This window comes from Cariama cristata, unplaced genomic scaffold (assembly GCF_000690535.1).
Source record: "Cariama cristata isolate BGI_N322 unplaced genomic scaffold, ASM69053v1 scaffold29162, whole genome shotgun sequence".
Lineage (NCBI taxonomy): Eukaryota > Metazoa > Chordata > Aves > Cariamiformes > Cariamidae > Cariama > Cariama cristata.
Window position 1 is genome coordinate 1 of NW_009605972.1, and position 20,470 is coordinate 20,470.

A 20,470-nucleotide genomic window follows, 5' to 3' on the forward strand; every position below is an offset into this window, starting at 1 on the left:
AGGACAGAAAAGGAAGGGGAAATAATAATGATTAAAGACTATACCAAACAAGTGATGCACAATGCCATTGCTCACCAGCTGCTGACCAATGCCCAGCCAGGCCCCGGGCAGTGGGACACACACACCCCCCACCTCCCCCAGCCAACTCCCCCCAGGTTTTTTTGTTCAGCATGATGTCATATGGTACGGAATATCCCTTGGGTCACTTGGGAGTCAGGTGTCCTGGCTGTGTCCCCTCACAGCTTCTCGTGCACCCCCAGCCTCCTCGCTGGCAGAGAAGCACGAGAAGCTGAAAAGTCCGTGACTTTTCAGTAAGCACTGCTCAGAAACAACTAAAACATCAGTGTGTGATCAACATGATTCTCATCCTAAATTCAAAACCAAAACAGAGACTTTATCAGCCACTAGGAAGAAAATTAACTTTATCCCAGCCAAAACCAGGACCCTTGCCACCAATGTTTAAGCCCAGGTCTCACGAGAAGTTGAGGGGGCCGAGCTGGCAGCCTCTGAGCAGGGGTAGCAGAGGATGGTGAGGAGAGCTTCTCGGGAGGTGGCTAAGGCAGGAGAGGAGGAAGGATGAAGGAGAAAGGCAGGTGCGGCATCAGCACTCTCTAGCCATGTGTCTCTGTGCACTCCATAACCCCTATGGCATATCCAAGGACCATCAAATGAGCATTACTGTCAGCTGTCAATCACAGGTGACTCCTGTGGACTGTAGCCCAAAGCACAGCCTGAGACACAGCAAGATCTCAGGACAACCCCAAGCATCTAAGTGTACATTGAACAAATACGCACACATCTTTTAAAGCCAAATCTTGGACCCATCAATCAGCAGCTGATGGTCCTTTTGCAATTCTCAGCAGACAATAAAGTTTCCTTCAGCCACAGTGCAAACATATCCCAGCAGCTCTGCCAGTACATCCAGCCCAGGGAGAGAAACCCTCTGCAGCGCTATCTTCTGATCCACTAAATCACTTTTTAGCGAAGCTTAACAAGAGTGCCAGAGCAAGCCAGTAGCGATTTCTCTGTGCACGTGGAGCATGGCAGAGCCACCACATCAAAGCGTGGGCGGCCGGCACTGACCTGGAGGTCAGTGTAGGAACCCCAAGGTGAAAGTCCCCATGGACGAGTAGCAGAGTGTGACCCAACATACCAATCCCCCACCTTCCAGCTCAGCCTGCATCCTGCATTACAAAGCCTCGGGGTCTGCAGTTTCTTGAAAACTACTTTTCCAGCCCAAGATTACGCAGATTTTCTTTCCCGATGATAGTCCTCCTTTCTCTGGCAGGAATCCTAAGCTCTCCTAATGCGGCTCAGATGAATCTGACCAACATCACGAGTGCACTAGTTCATTTTTTGTTTCGTTTATTTTTTCCCCTTTTGGCTGGGTATAGCCGTTATGTAATTTTTTTCATCAATATAGGGGAGGGCATTATTTATAGGGGATTACAGGGATTATTAAAGCAAACCATTTGCACTTTCCAGCGGCTGGTACAACTTGCAATATTCTACCCTGCCTCATAGTTAGCAAGTTGGAGGATCAAACAATTTTGGTTTGATTCTCCTCCAGCATGCTGACGCAGCACAAGTCTTGTGTCTACACTTTGAGCACGCTGGGCACAGACCCATGCCCAGCAGCTGCTTCCAGTACTCCTCTGTGCAAACACAGAGATTGCTTCAGGGCAGGAGGGAGGGATGCACTTTGGTTCTTCCCCCGAGCATTCCTACATGCCTCTGTGGCCTGTACGTAGCGTGGGTCCCTTCGGCTTCTCCACACAGACTCTCTACTTCTTTGACACCCTTCTCCATCAGAGTTTTCACCCAGTGTCATCCATCACGGCCATGGCTGCAGCCACTTACTGTTGAATGGGATGCTCGGCCCCATTCACCCCTCCACCCCAGTGCGATGGATCCTAGCACTTCTAAGGTGCCTACCTCCTTGACATTTAAGGAGTGAGTGTATTTCTTTCACGACATTCCCACTCACTGAACAAGAGAACGGGAATGATGCCCATGCATTAAGAAGATAAAAAACATTCTGTTCTTTACATTTTCCTCAGTCATGTAGCTCCTAGGTACCAATGCATACAGACGGAACAGATTATATGACATTTTCATTCTGCTCATCACGTACAAAAAACAGGGAAGCAAACAGCCTGCAAGAACATCGAGTATCCAACAAGCCTTCTCCATCCTGCCTCACCCCACTGCTGCTTCCAAGGTGAACTGGGAAGGGAAACTCAAAATTAAAGCCTTTTTCTCCCTGCACGTGACTTTCACATCAGCCCTCAGCAGAAAATTGAGCTGAGCTTACCTCATTACCACAGCCAGAAGCTCTGGAAGAGTCCTGCATATGTTAGGCATTCTCTGAGGTGAACCAACCAGCCCCTGCGAGGAACTGTCTTCATCGACAAAAGTTCAGAAGCCTGCAAATCCTGTTAAGGTGGCTAAAGGATTCCTCATGGGAGAAAGTGCATCATACTCTCAGGATACATCTGCTCCTACCGAACTCAGCCAGAGGACTCTTACTGATTCAGTGGAGTTGCAGTATCCCCCCAAAACTACCCTCAACATAAACGTGTTGAAGATTTTCATAAGCCAGATTTTCTATGTGCCAGTTAGCATTCTCCAAACAAAGTTGACTTGGCAGCCTAAAAAATAACAGGGATGAAAAGTCTCCCAGGTTTACAGTGAACATTACCTTCCATTAAAAATGCTTTCAGAAGGCAACCTTGAATACTCCAGAACTGGAATCTGTCAATGCGTCACTCCCCCTGTTCACCAGCACTCAGTTGAGTGGCGACTCTCCCACTGCTCTGCAGCTGTGCAAAGAGGAGCTGTGTTAGCCTAAAGAAGTCCACCAGCTGGAGCCTGCATGCTTTGAAAGGTCTGTTGAAGCAGCACTAAGAAAGCAACACATCACATACTAGGTCACAGAGAGTTACACATTTTTAATCTTCCCTTTGTGCAGCAGTTGGGAAAATGCATGTTTTGGCTCTACATCAATTCTTACTTCTACCCTATCTGAACTTCAGAATCCTACGAAACAGCACAATAATGATTCCCTTTTAAATTTCCCTTGTTCTGTTTCACTGGGTGGAGGGACATAGGACCAGTCCCAATGAATTTATCAAGCATCTCATTTGCTATAGCTTGTGTTTTTGAGAGTTCTTCAGTCAGATGTTACATGAAAATCATGCCAGCAACGAAGTTTGAAAAAAAGTGAATCATAAAATCCAAAAGGTCAATAAAAGAACCTCACATTTTGAACAATATTCATGATTTTTAAGGCCATGATTACAGGCCAAGAGTTCAAAATATCTGAGGGGTTTGCCTTACAAATCTTGAACATTTATGCTGGAGATACTGGCAGTGCTGGACAGATCCTAGGAGCCTCTCGGAACAGAAATCATGTGTGGCAGACTGGTCCTGTCTTAAATTTCTATGACTCTTGACAGGACTGCTTTAAATTTCAAGGTCTTCTTTCATAACAGAATGTAGCAACTTACTAAACAGAAACTGATCTCATTAAGTGACAGGTGATGTGTTGCAGTGCTCAAAGCCTAGATTCAACAGTAGGAGCCCATGAGTCATGTTGCCTGTTGCCATTCTAATTACTCCTCGGATGACTTCCAAAGGAATATATCCCTATGTGCTTGTTGTACCCAGCTGAGCCTGCAGCTCCGAAGTAGAAGTCCAGCTGAAAGATGATTTTCAGAGTGACATTAAAACATTTACTGACAGAAACATTCTGCTGACACTGAGGATCCTGAAATTCTTGAAGCTCACACTATCAACAAACGGGATTTTGACAGACTAGTCCACTGTTCCAAAGGTGAACAAATCTGTCCATGGGAGCAAATCCCTGCATGCAGAAACTTCCTGGGGTCAAGCCAGTGGCAACATAGTGCAAGAATTCAGCTGAGAAAGAGACAAGATCAGGAAAAAGATGTGATTGAAGACATACCTAAGATATTCACCATAAAACCACTTGTGCTCATTTGTTTGCTGAAGGTTAAGACAGAGAAGAGAAAACATTTCTGAGCCACGAGAACTGCCAGTTGTTATTTTAATACTTACCCAACTCTGTGTATCTCCACAATCCACAAACAAGAAAACCAGAGTATCTAGGAGCATAAAACTACTTATTTTATACACTTGGGAACACAATCTAAGGAAGGGTTGAAGAGCTTCACTATCAGATTCTTTGGTAAACAAAAGTTAAAGTACTGGTATTCAAACTGTTTAGACCTTTGGGAATGCCAATGGAGTTTTGACATTTTAGGTATTTGGCCACGGTTTGGCTGCAAAGACTCTTCTGGCTCTCCAGCGATACCACATAGTGTCCTGAAATTTTATTCTTGGAGATCAAGAGTCGCTCACATCCCAGGGGGACAAACTAGCTATCGACAATCAAAAAGACAACCACATCTGAAAGACGTGCTAAGGTTTCCCTTCCTCTGCAGGGAAAAATTTATGATCATTCAGAGTACAGTTACTCTCTTTCTTCCATGGCACAACTCAGACTGTTTGTTCAAATCCAGAACTGCTCCAGTCTTCACATATAGTCGTGTCCATTCCTGCACTTACAGCTATTGACAGAGAAGGCGCACACTGTTACACATTAGCTTCCCAAAATAGCTAACTACCAGTCTGGGTGGCTGACTGGGCCAAACAAATTGCAACCCAAGACTCCTTCCTTAGCCTCCCCCATCCCACCCCCTATTAAAAAAAAAAAAAAAAAAAAGAAAAAAAAAGTTCCTATTAGAAACTATCAATTATGAAGAAAATAGTACATCCAGTTGAGAGCCAGCTATTCAGCAGCCCTTTTATAAATAAATCCTGCTGCTGAGAAAGCACTAGAGCTCATGTCACTGGCACACCAGTCCGGCAACCATGGCTCTGCTTGTGGCCGCTGGTTTCAGTGGGCAGTGTTTCTATTCCAAAGGCAAAGACAACTTTCGGTCACTCCCCTCTGCATGCTCAGTACTTCAGAAAATAGGATCGGCTGCGGATCTGGAAGACACACTACTGCTGATCCGCTCTTGGGATGAGCTGGACTTGGGACCTCAAGTCTTCTGCTCTTGACATCCATCAATCTTCTGTTAAGATCAGAAATGGGCCCTACAGAAAAGAGGGGCATGAATGTCTGACTGACGAAAGGCCCTAATTCACAACATATAATGTCACGTATTTAATAACCTGATGGTCTCATCTCTAACGAGCGTCTAGGATTTTCCTACTGAATGAAGGCATCAACCTAGAAATTGGTACAAAATAAATGCAAAATTTAATACTACGCCAAAGGAAATTGAACAAACACAAGCACACAACATTTACATACGTAGAGCCTCTGTTGGCAATCTTCTTCATTTTGTGAAGTTAAAAGCTTATATATTCTCCTTTCTACTCAAATGAAATCTAGGGCCCAAAGTCCTAGCCAGAGGCAAAGTGACTTTAAACTATAGGCTTTCTGTTCACTTTCTATTTAAGAAAGAAACGCTTCTTAGAAACATTTGAGGAAGACACATTCTTTAAAGCATCCTGCGTTTCCCTACTTGCAGTTTGCACTTTCTACGCTGCGAATCTGAATTTTCAGCAGCTCACCAGAAGGGCAGCTCAGGGATCCAAACCTATAGCATAGATTTACAAACCTATAGCTCCTCCTGGCTAAGCTCACACCCTTATGGAAGAAAGGTCTGTCCTAGAAGCAAAAATCATTGATAAGCTCTGCCTCGAGCAGGCACTGGTGAAGACAGCAACCACATGAATAAAACTGGCAGTAGCTAGAAAAATAAAAGCACATCTAATATACATCCAGCTTCAGTAAGCATGTAGTGCTTTTCCTCTAGTCTTCCAATATTTTTTCCCGGAAAGAAGACAGAAAATGTGACCGTCTGCTCTTAAAAGGAACGCAGACTTAAAAACAGAAAAAACACCAGAAAAAAAAAAAAAAACAAAACAAAACCCCACAAAACCACACACGTTCATGTCTCCTATATAAAGACGTACAGAAAGAAAAATTCCTCTTTCGTTTTTCTAATACAGTTTTTCCTTTCAAAAAAGATACTCAGAAGAAACGCCAGTTTCTTTTTCCCCAAAAAATTCTGCATCCAAGGAAAAAAGCAGCATCCCCCCCACCCCAAACGACCCAGCTACCTCCACAAAAAAAAGAGACACAAACATGAAATAGCACGCTAGAAAGCAGCCACACCAAGGAGACCTGTCACAGGTCTCTGGGAATCTTGACCTTGACCTCCAGATGGGCTTTCCCTTTGCCAATGCACAATGCTGGAGTGCCACAGGCGGGAGCTTCTGAATGAAGTTCATTCAGGTAAAGAATATTCTCTTTGCATAACAATGTATCAGTGTCAACTTACTTTCCTCTACAGAAATAACGAGACACACCCACTCCTTCCGAAGGTGAAACAGCTACTGCGTTCCTTCAGTAGCACTGGGGAAACACGGAGGTCTTCTGGAAACTACTGAATTTATGTCAGACCTGCAGGAGGTTGTACTACATTAATGTCATCTTTCATGTGCACCGCTTTTTTTCCTGTTTTCACAAGAGCAGAACAAAGACAAAATAGATGTTAAGACCTGTGTCTTGACATTTTTCTCATTTTGAAATGTCCACCTGGGTCTAGCTGATGGTAAAACAAAGCATCTTTTATTCTTCTTTTCATATATAAGCATGGCTATTCTCTAACCTGCCACCTGGAACTTTCTGGCCTCTTCTATAGAGAATAATTTTTTTTATCTGTACTTTGAATTTCTTTCTACCTTAAAGAAGTATGACGTGTCTTTTGGCAGTGTCAAGCATTTTTTCTTGTACCTTTTCTGCTTTTAAAAAATGAGTCAAGTTTTATTTTCAATCACGCTTTTATTACCTTTTTCCAAAAACAAGCATAAAAACCCCGCCAACAAATCACATCCTATACTGCTATATTTACCCTGTAGACTTCTTCATCTCTTATGTAAATATACATATTCTGAAGTAATCTATCTTTGGAAAAGAATGCTATTTTTAGCATTCTGATGATGGATAAATCTTCATTAATCATGCAATGCTCTAAGAGAAAAGAAAATCAATTTTCAGAGTTGTCAAATATCAAGTAAGCATACAGATTAAGTCTATTCAAATTATTTTAAACAAAAAGAAATCTCAAATGTTACAATAACTTAAGATAGTGTACTATACCACACACATAACATGGCCAAAACGGATTCTTTTTGATGGACATTAGTTATCACAATTGTTTTCCAAAGTAGGACTAAAAAAAAGTTTTAAAGGTTTCAAACATGCTGTTTGGAATATTCACTTCCTCTTGGCAAGTAGTTTATCTTCATAGTTGACTGGGATTATGCCACTGCATTCTTCTGTCTTTGATACATGATGCTTTATAAAAGCACGTCTAATTACATCAATATCACGTCCTAAATGATCCATCATGGTCGATACAATCGAAGGTGGGCCCTCTAAGTCTATCAAAAAATACCTGCAATGAGAAACATACACACAATAAAAACAAACAAACAAACAAAAAACAAACAAAAAAACCCCCACAAACCTGTACTGCAACAACTTTAATTCAAGTAACTGTTACATGGGATTTCTTAAATAAAACTTTCTAATTTTTTTTCTTACATTTTGGTACCAGAATTGTTTTAAACAAAATTTCTGTATTACCTTGATTTCAAATAAGAAAAGTTCAATTGAAGCAGGCTCAGCCTGAACTTTTCTTTGTTGTACAGCACTGCTTACCGAAGGAGATTAAAGAGAGCTTACTCTTCTTGTACCTATCCCATTCATTTCCACATCTTGATTTGAACAGTCTTAAAAAAAAGGTAGGGTGGCACACTCAGTTACAACACGCAACCTCCTTCTTCAAATTCATGACATTGTTTCTTTGAGGAACAGATGCCAGTGTGAAACACCTCAAGCTTACATGCATACAGGCACATTTCTTCCTTTAAAGTTCCACTTCAGAGCTGAATGGATATTAAAAAAAAAAAAAACAACACAGCAAAAGAAACCCAAGGAGATGGACATATCCCAAATTAGGTACATCTTTGATGTGAACACAGCTTAAATTTTCAATCTGAGGGTAGGACGTGAAGCCGCGTACAGGCAATGCCCACTTGCACAGCTGGGATTTGAGGAGCACACTGCTGTGCCAACCTTGGCAGGACTGAAAAGGTCTCTACTTCCACACACACACAGCACGTATAAAACACACTGCTCCAGGTAAGCACTTCATGTCCACCACGCAGCTGTCTGACATTTATAAAGAAAAAGTCAACCGCCTACCTATGGGAAGGAGAACATTGCTTCCCATTAATATCCTAGGTCACCGAGGTTACTTCTGCAATAAACTCCTTTGCAGAAGAACTGCACCTTTTTCAACTATAATTCTGCAAGAGGCTTTTAAATCACCACTACACCTGAAAAAGGAAAGAGATGCACTCTGCTTCATAAGCCCCATTTCAGGGCAAGGGACAAAACTACACGCTGCACACTAACTTAACCTCAGATATGCAAATTCAGATCCCATCTCTTAACATAAATTCATTACCTTAAATTCATTAGCAACATCACACCTACTGTTCCTGAAAATTATGAGTGACCCAGTGCCAGCCATCATACTAATGTAAAAAAATGAGCGACCCATGTCACTGGCCATCCCTTCTCCCTTGAAATGCTGTGAACGAACCAGCATTGTCAATAGAGCTGTAACCAGAACACTTTTAATCACTTTGCCTGCATTTGGCATAGCACTAACTACAGTACAGTTAAAAGACACCGCAACCATCTCAGAAATCCTACTGAAGAGAATTAAGCACTCACCTAATTTCCAAGACCATCAGTAATTTAAAGGCTAAACGTACAGCATAGCACTTCCCACCTAGCTATTTCATTTTAATCTTTACACATTCTCTTATTAAAACTCCGCTTCCCTCCTAGTCCACCCAAGCACACCTCCCCACAACGCATCAGCATAACCTGAAAGCGATGTCATATTACCGAAGCAGGACCAAGCATCCCAGTTTGATTTAAAAACTGTACCTAACAGACAGGACTTTGTTCTGCAAGAGGTATGGATTCTTACTAAGTCAACTACAGCGTAAGCATCACAGTCCATCTTCATAAAGGTAATCTTGGAGGGTAAGTCCTCAAGACCAGAAGCTGAACTGGGAGTCTGAACAGGAAATACAGGAGATGGGGTCATGAACAACAGACACACTCATGTTCTTCATGCTGCATGGAGTTCATTTTCATCCAACTAAATGAGTTGCACCAAAAATATTACACACAGAGGAGACCCATCAGGCCAGAAATGACTCAAGCAGCATGTGCTGGGTTACTGCACAGGGGCGGAATCCACACGCGGAAAAAACGGCAAAGATGCTTCTCCTTAGCCAGGCATCCTCGTCCTAAACTCTTACGCAGGCATCTACATTAATAGCCACCATTTGTCTCCAAAGCCTTTTTCAGAAAGACCAGATTTAAGTATTGAATTCTTGTATGAGAGGGGTTTGATGGCAAAAAAAAAAAAATTTCCCTGCAGCCCACACTGAAGCAATGAGTCCTCCAGAAGAGATGCCCAGCAGGTCGTGGCCGAGCATCCCTGAAGCCAAGGGACCGGTGCCAGGTCACGTCAGCGAAGGTCCTGCTCCTCTGACTGCAGCAGGGCTACTGAGAGCTACAGGAATCACTTGCCTCAAGAAGGATTTGGAAGAAATCTGGTGGGCTCAGTCCTTCTCACAAATCCTCATCGGCCTCACTGGGGAACGGGATTTAGCTTCATATATTTGGAAAACTGAACTGTCTATGGTTTTCTGGTCTCCAGAATTAAGAGGTGCCACCTGGTTAAAAGTTTAGGGAGAGAAATAATTTTTAAGCTTGGATGATTCATTAAGAAATACTGCACAGCAACATCTGAAGGATGCACAGCCCTTAAAAAGGGAAAGTCGTGTTTTCTGTTAAAGCCATTTATTTAACAGATGACACTTAACCCTTCTCCTTGGGAGGAAGCCTTCCAAGTTCCCTTACAGTGGCAACTAACAGAAAGGAGGATGGGGGCAGAAATTCTAGCTGGTGATCCACCACCAGTTTCATGCCCCCTTCCCTTCGCAAGAGCATTCGTTCACATTGCAATCCGTGCGCTTCGCCGCACCATTTTAGTCCCACCATTTCTCAAGAATTTCATTTCATTTCTGCTCGCGAGCCGTATGCTGCTCTTCATTGTGTTCCTAAAACGGCAATAAGTTGGGTTTGTTTTTTTTTTTTCCCTCCAAAGGCTGCTTTGCAACTTTCTGCTTTCTCTCACATTAGCAAAGGGTGGAAATTTCCACTGACGCGCTGTTGATAACTGAAGGAGAAGGGGGGGTTGGGAGGATGAGCTGTTACAGCATATCTTTATGACTCCTCGCAGAATAGGTATTTTATCTGAGGATACAGAACTGCAGTAACTGGGGACAATGCAAGTTTTTAAAAACAACCACCACTCTTCAACGTTAACGAGCAACGATTGCCTTCCTGTGCCAAAAAAAAAAAAAGAGAAAGAAAAGAGGGCCAGTGTAAAAAAATATTTCTTCATTAAAGAAAGAGAAGAAACTAAAGGCTGCAAAAGCAATAACCAAACACAATTGACAATGCAATCCCTGAGGAGATCTGGAACCCCTTCTCCCCAAATACCCACATTTAAATCAGCCATCACGAGGCTGCGGGGTTTTTTTTAACCCACCCTCAATAAGGCATGCAGCAACCTTCATTTCACGCAGTGATCTATGACCTGATACGCAACGCCGTAGCTACTGTTTGTGTAGTAAACAAAACCAAATCCCAGCGAGACTTAAAGATAGGGAAAAATACAGGAATGCAGGAGGGAAACCACCTCTTTCTTGCAAGCAAAAATGCAAAAGCATTTAGGCGCTCTAGGAGTCGGCCAAGTCATCAGGGGAGAAATGCAGGAAAATTCCACTGATTCACTATGAAACCACAGTTATTTTTGTCATCCTGCTTGCCTGTAAATAGGAGGATGATTTAAATACAGGAGAGCAGACTGAAACATATTAAAACAATGCATTAATTAAAAAAAAAAAGTAAAATATCATACGATCTCAAATAAAGGAGGACATGCCTTTGCATATGAGGGAGGAAAAAAAAAGTGGAAAAAAAAAGCCAAGTTTCATCTATTCTTTTTAACATATTCAAGCCAGAAATTGTTTGAACCTTGAGTCCTAAGGATACTCAAATATTTCGCTTTCAAATGGACAGTCTAGGACTTCAAAGAACCCTGAAAAGCACTTGGATCACAACTCAGTTTTAAATCCTCTTAGAGCACAACCCTGTCAGCCTGGGGAGCCGAGGGAAGAGCACACGTACGGTGAACTTGGAAGAGGCTGTGTGGTCCCATGGTTTTGACCCCAAAAATATCTGTAGGCTTAAATTTCTCCTTCACACAGTGGCAGTAAGTGTATTAAGCTTCCCCAGTGGGGAGGTGGAAGATAGAAAGGAAAAAAAAAATGTTCTGACACAGAGGTAGAGGTGAAGCATCGAACAGGGAAACAGGAAACAGCCTCGAGGAAAGCACGCTGCAGTACTCACGTGAGAGCAGCTGGACATTCATTCTCATTAAGGTAATTCTATATAAATGCAATTTTTTTTTTGCTACCTGAATGATCACTTCATCTTTGGGACCATTATGTTGCTCTGAAGAGAGTTAGTTTGCTTTTCTTCTCAACTTTTGTGGTAGTTACCCTTCCTCAGCAGGGCAGGCAGGCAAGTTCAGTGTCAAAAGGATTATAATTTTGCAGGTGGAAGAACTAATACATGTGTTACTTTTAGCTTTTAAAAAATATATGTGTAATAGATGGAAGTCCCTTGACAATCACAAGGACAGCAATGGGGAAGTACCAGATCAAACCCAAAAGCCAGTACCTTAAGTAACTAGACTGTGCCACAGCAATAAGCATAATGAGCAAGTACTCTGGGGAAAAATACATTTTACCATCCACAGTCTTCAGAAATTTCTTTTGCCAAATTCTATAGATACCTGTTATTAAGCAAATTAAATATTGGAAAGACATTTTGCAGCATTGCAGAAAAATAAATAAAAAACCCCATTGTTACACTGCAAAACAGAAGCCTGCCCTGACCTATTTGGAGTATTTGAAAAGTCATCCTCACTGGGCAGCATCTGAAAATTTGCAAAATTGTTATGAGCAGGGCTGAAGTTACACAGCGAGTATTATTTCTACTTGTGTCACTTCTTCACCTTCCGTATAATTTACACCTTAAAAAAAAAAAGGTGACTGATTCCTTTCCCACCGATCCCACTATTTGAGAGCAACCATCACATTTAATCAACGTGCTTGCACAAGGATGCTACAGAATTTAGTGCATCGGAAAACCATACCGGTGTCTCAACATCACAAACTACTGCACAGTGCCATTTCTTCTGAAAAGCACCAAAATTGCAAATTGCATTCCCACAGGTAAGGTAGAGAAAAAAGAAAAAAAACACATTTCAGGGCTCTAATACTTGAGGTACATCCACACTTACATGTATGTGCATGTGGACAAAAGCATTTGAAGGAAAAGTAATGGTTCAACTCATCAATGAAGAAAGCCCCATCTAGTGGAAGACAACAATCAATTTAGCAGAAAATACTACAAATGCGTGTAATATTCAAATATTCTAACTGGTTTCCTTCTCATCCAAGTGCATTACAGGCCCAGAACTCCTTTTTGCTGAAACAGATCAAGGTGTTCTAAAATCTGAACAGAAACAAACACCACAGGTTGTGCATTTGCTATAAATTTCATTTGGTGGTATTAAGAAAGGAAAGCTTGCAACCCCTTCCATCTGTTTTTCTTTCTTCATCTTCAGTCTTCAATAGCCATGAAAATCATCAAGAGACTACCTGAGTGAAGCTAAACATGTCACTACATTTATCTGCAGGATGAAGTCCTTTAACTATGCAATAGTTTGTATTTTACTATCGGGTGGGAAGAGGAGAAGGGTTGTTAAAACTTGTAAGCACTCCAGAGAACAATTCTGATGGGTAACTATCATTTTACTCTTACAAATAAAGGAAATAAAATTGTAATCAGACAGCGTGGGTTACTGGAAGACACTTCAGCATCTCTTGTTCACATGGAATACTATTCTGCCACAAGCTGCTTGTTTAAAAATAAGTTGTGTAACCATAGTTCCTAAGCTCAGATACTTTATGGAAAGAGGAAAAGTTTGAACACGTAACATAATTTACATAGATGTTTCCAAAATATTCAAATGTCTTAAACGTGAGACTCAATTACTGAAATACTCTTCTTAATCACTATCTGTTCCTTCTGCATTAGGCCACTGAGGCACCAAGAAATAAGAGACAGTCATGCCCCCTTCCCTGAGCACATGCTTTGACAAAGCAACGTTAAGTCACGCACCTCGAAATGAAGGCGAAAGACAAGGTGTTCCCACAGAAAGGTCAACCTGAAAGACCCAGAGGAGGTGGGAAATCTGTGTGAAAGCCAGGACAGCCTCCGAGCCCTCCCGCCATAGCAGAGGGGAGGCTGCTTGCTGATGCTTGATGCTCCCAGCTCTTAGGAAGTCATTGCAGCCCATAGGGCCTGGAAGCCAAGTTGAGTACGTCATGCCACATCCTTGGGAAAGAACCTCTCCTTGCTTTGCCATCTTCCCCCATCACACAAACAAGTCCACAGTGCAACTAAAACTGCAACCTGGATTTTCTGACTCCTGATCCCATTCGATACTATCGGTATATACTCCGTGCTCCTCAGTGGACCTTGGCAATCACCAAGGTCCCTGCACACCTCCTACAGAAAATTCCCCGTGCACATGTTAAGATAAGGTCCCAAAATACAATTCAGCAAGAACAAAAGTAAGATCTGAGTTTGCTATTTCAGAGAACAAGTGGGCTGATGAGATAACTGGGAGTGAACAGCAAAACAGAAAGAGACAAGCAAGCAAATAACAAAAGAAAATTGCCATCTTTTCAAAATCAGGTTTGAAAGGGAAAAAAATGACAAGGCAATGAAAAACTGGCAAATAGAACATGGAAATTGTTATGAATAATCAGAATTATGCACAGTTTAGCTGGAGAACTCACAAATAAAGTAAATGAAATAATAAAAATGTGGGGAAAAGGGTCTAAAATCATTACTGTATTACAGGTAGATTTAACAGGGGAAAGCACACACATAATCAAAACGAAGTAGAAGGGAAAGGCCACAGCGCTCTACCGATTTACAGAACCATACTAAATCTGAACACTGACCAGGCTGATGTATATCATCTTTTTTACAACAGAGATAACAAAGGTAAGAATGGATGCAACATTTGGGAGGTAAGGAGGAGGATAAAATCACTAACAACAAATCTGTAGGGGATAGCAAGATACCCAGTATTCACAACCCAGTTACACCTGGCCCCTTTCTTCTCCCCAAAGCCCCTGCCATAGCTCCTTTAACAGATTCCTGGGCTGCAAAAAGTTTGAGCCATTACCTTCCCAAAAGTGTGTCTGAACCTTATTTTTTTAAAGATCTGTTTTGCAGCCACCCTTATACCATCTCCCCTAAAGTAAAAATATCCTACATACCAACCACGTCCCCCAAACCACCTCCTTTATCCGATGCCCTGAAGCATAAAGTGGCACAAGCGTATGATTAAGGCATAGCCTGGCAAGGCCAAAGAAAACAGGTATGCCACAAAGTGCAAAACCACAGACTGTGCTACTGAGATCTATCATTTTACAAGCAGTTGCAGTATTCACCAGTTTAGCACTGACCGAATATGCGCAATGGCTCTGCAATGTCATCACTCAGCCCCGGCCTGGACCCTTTACTTGAAAGCTGCTTTGAGGGATTCAATGCTTCTGCATCATCTTAAACAGCAAACAAATCCAGAGTTTAACATTCCTTGAATTCAAATACTAGTACACACCTTATTTAAATCAGTTCACTTCTGTTTGTTCCAGAAATAAGCACCTCCTGATACATGTAATACACTATTTAAAAAAAATAAATGCATCATGTTAAAAGCAATTTAAATATAACTCATTAAAAATTATAAACATGTAGTAGCTAGCAAAATGAATACTTGGCATAAATCTGTTGCCCATTAGGAGATAAAGTTGGTAATCCTTATTTACAAGAGGCAATGGTCTCAAGTTGCACCAGGGGAGGTTCAGGCTGGACATTAGAAAGAACTTCTACACCGTTAGAGTCATTAAGCATTGGAACAGGCTCCCCAGGGAGGTGGTGGAGTGACCATCCCTGGAGGTGTTCAAAAAATGTCTAGATGTGGCACTTCAAGACATGGTTTAGTGGGTTTAGCGGGCATGGTGACATCAGGTATACTGTTGGACTTGATGATCTTTGAGGTCTCTTGCAACCATAATGATTCTGTGATTCTATGATTATTCCACTGTTTTTTCAGAGACATGGTGGCCATGGGCAAGTCACTCGGGCTCAATGCCTCAACTAAATTTACATACCTAACCTACACTGGAACCAATGTGTCCTTTTCACATTTTATTCATCTATAAGGTGAACAGTATTTGTTACAATTTTGTGAGATGCTACTTGAATCACACTGTTAAATACTTTAAAAACAAAATATTCATGTTCTACTACGGCAATTAATACCATAAATGTGAATTAGTAGCTAATTCAACTTTAGTTTAAAGTATCAGTAAACCACTGATTCAAAAGTTTGATTCTTCAGACATATCCACACAGTTCCTGAAACATACTATTTTCATAATGACTTAAATGCAAAAGCTGTCAATATTAGGTCTCTAAAAAAAAAAGGAGAGTGCTTTCTGCCAAAAGAGATGCATTTAAGAAAAGGACCTAAGTTTGTTTTAGTATTCCCTCAATGCGTGTGCACCACCTGCTCAGTGAATACAATTTCCTGAGAAGAAACAAGTCCATTGTATGTATGATCTGAGGTCTTCAAAGCTGCCTGGGAGAGTAAAACTGCTCATTCCAGCGACAGCTGTGGGCCCCAATCCCCTACGGCAGGCTTTGAAAAAGTTCGGCTTTACAAATCAATTGGCAGTAAAATTCTCATTCTCTGTAAAGTCTCCCGGATATTCTTAAGTTTGTAATGTGCCTGTAATGCAGTATATCCAAGACAGATGATGCCGAAGCACTACAGAACTCAGAGGGGGAAAAAGCACTTTATTAAGGAGACAACTATGTTTGCTACTGACTTATGAATATGTATTTTCCAGTTTAATTCCTTACTGTTCACTAAAGACACTACCAAAACCTGGCTAAGTCCAGCAGTAGCTTTGTCATGCACACCGCACTTGTGTGTCCTTTTGCTGTCAATCACTCACTTTTATGATATGCTGTATATAAAGCTTGAGTTGCAGTTAAAAATGGCATTAACTAAATGAAGAAAACGTACGGCAAAAGTCTGGCAGAAGGATGACTTCTAGGCATGCCAGAGAGCACGTCTCAGTCGACCTGCGAATAGCCGGTGCTGCCCTAGTGATGCCCTTGATCGGAGGTTAAGAGGCACAGCCTGGAGTTTTATACGGGAGCAAAGCTAGGCTCATGATGACGCTGGTGAGGAAGATTGCTTTGGTTTGTGCTGGTTTTCAGGCAAACAGCCCAGGCAGGTGACAAGAGCTGTCTCCAAGAGACACGATACTAAGCTATGACCCATTCTATGACTATTGTATTGCACTAATTTTCATACAAGTTGTTGCTACGAATATTGTGTTCCACTAATTTTCATATAATTCACCAACCAGGAGGTCCAAGGAAGTAATGGATTCAGCATACATCCTAAGTCTCCAACCATCTACATACTATTGGAAAATAAACTAGCTGAAGCTCTGCCAAGAATCACAAAACTTAAAAAAAATAATTTAAAAAGCAAACAAAAAAAATCTCACAAAATGAAAAGTTTTGAAAGATTCAACACTCTGCCCCCCACATGCAGACACACAGTTATCATTTGCACTCTCACAGAAGTCCTTTCAGTTACTTCAGAAAATGCCCAGACTAAGGAAAACATGACACACTCTGTACTACTTAATAAATGACTCTACACCAACTTGCTAAGGAAGTGAACATAGAATTAAAAATTGGCTATGAAAGAGAAAAGGCCTTAGGATTTCTTAGTACGTACAGGTGTATATTCAGCTTAGTGAGGTATCTTGAAAAGCTTTTCTTTTTTTCTAACATTGTCCTGTTAAAAAAAAAATTGCTTTTTACAGATGCTACAAAGTAGAACTGATTGATTTTATAAGGTGCATCAAGAACTGACTTTTCCCTGCCTATTCCTAGATTATGTATAATATCCTAAGTAACTTATTCTCCCGACCATATAAAATATTGGATGGTATACCAGGAATCCAGCATACCCATACACTGAACTGCAATCTCCCCAGCAAAATCTACAGAAATGCAATTCTCTTACATTACCAGGTACTGAAACTTCCTGCTGCTTCCCCTTGTAGTATCTCGTGTCTCCTGAATTTGAGTTCTCCAATTAGAAGCACACAAAACAACTATTTCCTGTAGTACCCTCTCTCAATCACTTCTCCCTTTCAAGAAGCCAAGCAATTTAAGGAAGGAAACTGTCATATTCAAATACAGAGGATCCAAATCCAGGGCAAGCAGAATGACTGCTTAAATATTTAGAGACACTTGAACAGGGAGGTGGAGGAGGAACAGCAATGGTGACATTAATCTGATGGCTTCCTGCCCGTGTTTCAAGACACAATGGCAATTATTTGCTACTAAAACCATGCCTCATTCAGAAAATAAAATAGGTCTGCTCTGAGGACTTTGCAAAGAAGAGGGTTATAGTCTACAGATCCCCTCATCCTGCTTATTAAGTAGGTAATCTACTACAGTAAATGAGTTAAGCTAGTTTACTCGTCTGAAAGATCCCCTGGAGAAATGGCTTCTATTCATCTCTGCTACATAGTTCTTGTGATGCTGGTTACTGTCTTCTCCTGTCCTGGTTTCCCTGTTGAAGAACCCAAGACCTGATCTGCAGAAGTACTGCAAGCCCAGCGGAAACCATCATCTGAAGTGGTCAAATGTCAGACAGCGCTAAGTACTCTAGGAAGAAAAAAAAAAAAAAATAAATTCTAGAAGCTGAAAGTCTCAACTTCAGCATCCAAAATTAGTGGAACTTAGTCCCTCTGCCTTAGCTTCCCACTGTACAAGGAGAGTAACACCAGCTCCTTGTTCTGCTGAAGCCGTCGGAAGACTTTCATGTTTATAAAATGCTTCTACTCCAACAGACAGATGAGGTAATTAGTAATTCTGCCTTGAGACAAGGCTTTGATTAGCTCCCATGTGTAGGCAACAAGACTTCATCCTAAAATGCAAAATTGGCAGGAGCAAAGCCATGTTTTGAAGGACACCACGGAACAGGAGCACAATCAGTCATGGCCACAACACTCGGTTAAGTAACAGGCACGTGGTGGACATTTCCTGCCCTACCCTTTCTGTCCATCTGCTTTAACTGGCAGCTGTCACCGCTCCCACTTTGCAGGAGAACGAAGAGGTCCCCAGAAGAGGGAGTGAAACCATGAGTGAGCCCCAGGGAGATGATCCAAGGAGTGCACCTCTGGAGTCACCTCACCTTCCCCAGTGCCAAATGCCCCTCAAAGAAGACGGCAGGTTGGCCAACGCTCTGATTACACACAGTTGCATTACAGGGAGTAGGAGGAGCGTGTCACTAATAGTGATTTTGATTATGGCAGGCAGGCTGGCGCAGTGTGGGTTGCCTAGCAACATCGTTCCATCCTTGCGAAAGCCAGCATCCATTTCGGAGGTTGCCTCAAGGAGCAACACTCCAGTAGCGTGAGTGAGCAGGGGGTGCGATCCACAGCACCCTCCTCCTGCACGGGGGAAGCCCAACATCCCAGATGCCAATTCAGGGCTTCATTTACATCTATCCTACCTCCTGTAAACCACGCAGTCATCTTTAACATCCTTAAACACAAGTAAGTCTTACAGGCTATACACAATAATTAACGTTTAGTTTGGAAGCATTAGAGAAAAAGAATCAATCCTGCCAATTGGCAACCAGCAGATTAAGTACTACTTTTATCAGTAAACAGCCTGACTAGCTTGGAAAACAGTTATGTAAAAAATGACATAACAGAATAACATTGTGTATGTTAGGGAAAGTAGTTCTGCAGGCCTGGACTCAGGCTACTTGAAACACGACGACTAAACACTACCAAAAAGCCGACAGCACGCAGAATAAAAGACACAAACACTTGAAGCAGAACACACGCACGCACAAACAGCCACACAACACAGACATTACAGGTGTACTCCCAAAAAGCACAAGGAAGACCAAACAATGAGAGTTACTTATATACATTTTAAAGGAGCACTTAAAGGATTTTAAGGAAAAACGCATCATGCATACCCTCCTCTTCTGTGGCGCTCCTTGTGCTTGGAGATTTTGTAAGGTAGAGACCTTTCTCCCAGGTTTTCTAGGTTCCTCACAATGGCTCCTCTCTCCATAAGAGCCTCAACAGTGCGCTTCAGCACAGCTGCAGTCTCAGGCTTTAACAGGAAAAGAAAAAAAAAGAGAAAGCAGGAAATGTACACAAATCTGGTTATTCTTATTATACGATTAGAAGGGACACCTGTACTTGCACGGCTCAGCGCTGGAAGAGATTGTTCTGTAACCTGACAGAGCAAAGTGCAAGCAGAAGCAGACTTTCTCCTCAGGAAGAAAATTTTAACAACAAATAGCCAATTTCTCTGTGAATTATGGCAAGAGCAAAGTTTCCACCAATTTCAAAGTCAGGCCCCGACAACAAAAGGAAAAAGGAAATAGTTAATGGATTTAACTCACCTGGTACCACTTTGGCTGACCCTTGCACAAGTGTAAGCAAATATATGTGGCAAACAGCAATTATGAATTGGCAACAGTTTTAAGGTCCCCAGACCATCGATGTTCATTATAAATGTTGTTCATCACAACGTTTAAAGTGAACAGTGTGGGGGGAACACTAATCCGTGGCTTGCTACAGAGACAACAATTAGCACCACATTCATTTTATATTGTCATTTCAACTGCATGTGCGTAATAGATATCTGGATCCTTGGCTAAATAAGTGCGCATCTCATTACTTTTCAATAGCCGACATCCAAGCCTTTTTAAGAGTTAAGGAACTGACATGCAGTCATTAGTCTAACATGCAGAGATTTCACTCCTTAGAAAAACAAGTTTGAGGGACAGGCAGCCAAAAAACAGTAGGTAAAACAGATGCAATGTTTTCTTGCTCACTGCGGTATCAGGGCTCTTTAGAGCGCTGAGTCATTTTGGTAATGACACTCAAAAATATCTATGAAAATGGTAATAAAGTACAAATTAGAATGTTTTAAAAACAAATGCAAACTTCTACAATCTCAGCAACAAGAAGTATTTTAAGAAACAGATCTACAGAG

The 20,470-nt window shown here is 41.7% G+C and overlaps 1 protein-coding gene across 1 annotated transcript; it reads right to left on the reverse strand.

The window, feature by feature from the left end:
* Window positions 1–6,874: 6,874 nt before the first annotated feature.
* MRPS6 (mitochondrial ribosomal protein S6) lies at window positions 6,875–19,579 on the reverse strand (the record flags this gene model as incomplete). The annotated part of the gene is made up of 2 exons (XM_009696195.1): window positions 6,875–7,499; window positions 19,440–19,579. Coding segments are annotated over 2 exons (321 nt in total), but the record flags the coding sequence as incomplete, so codon positions are not given.
* Window positions 19,580–20,470: the final 891 nt, after the last annotated feature.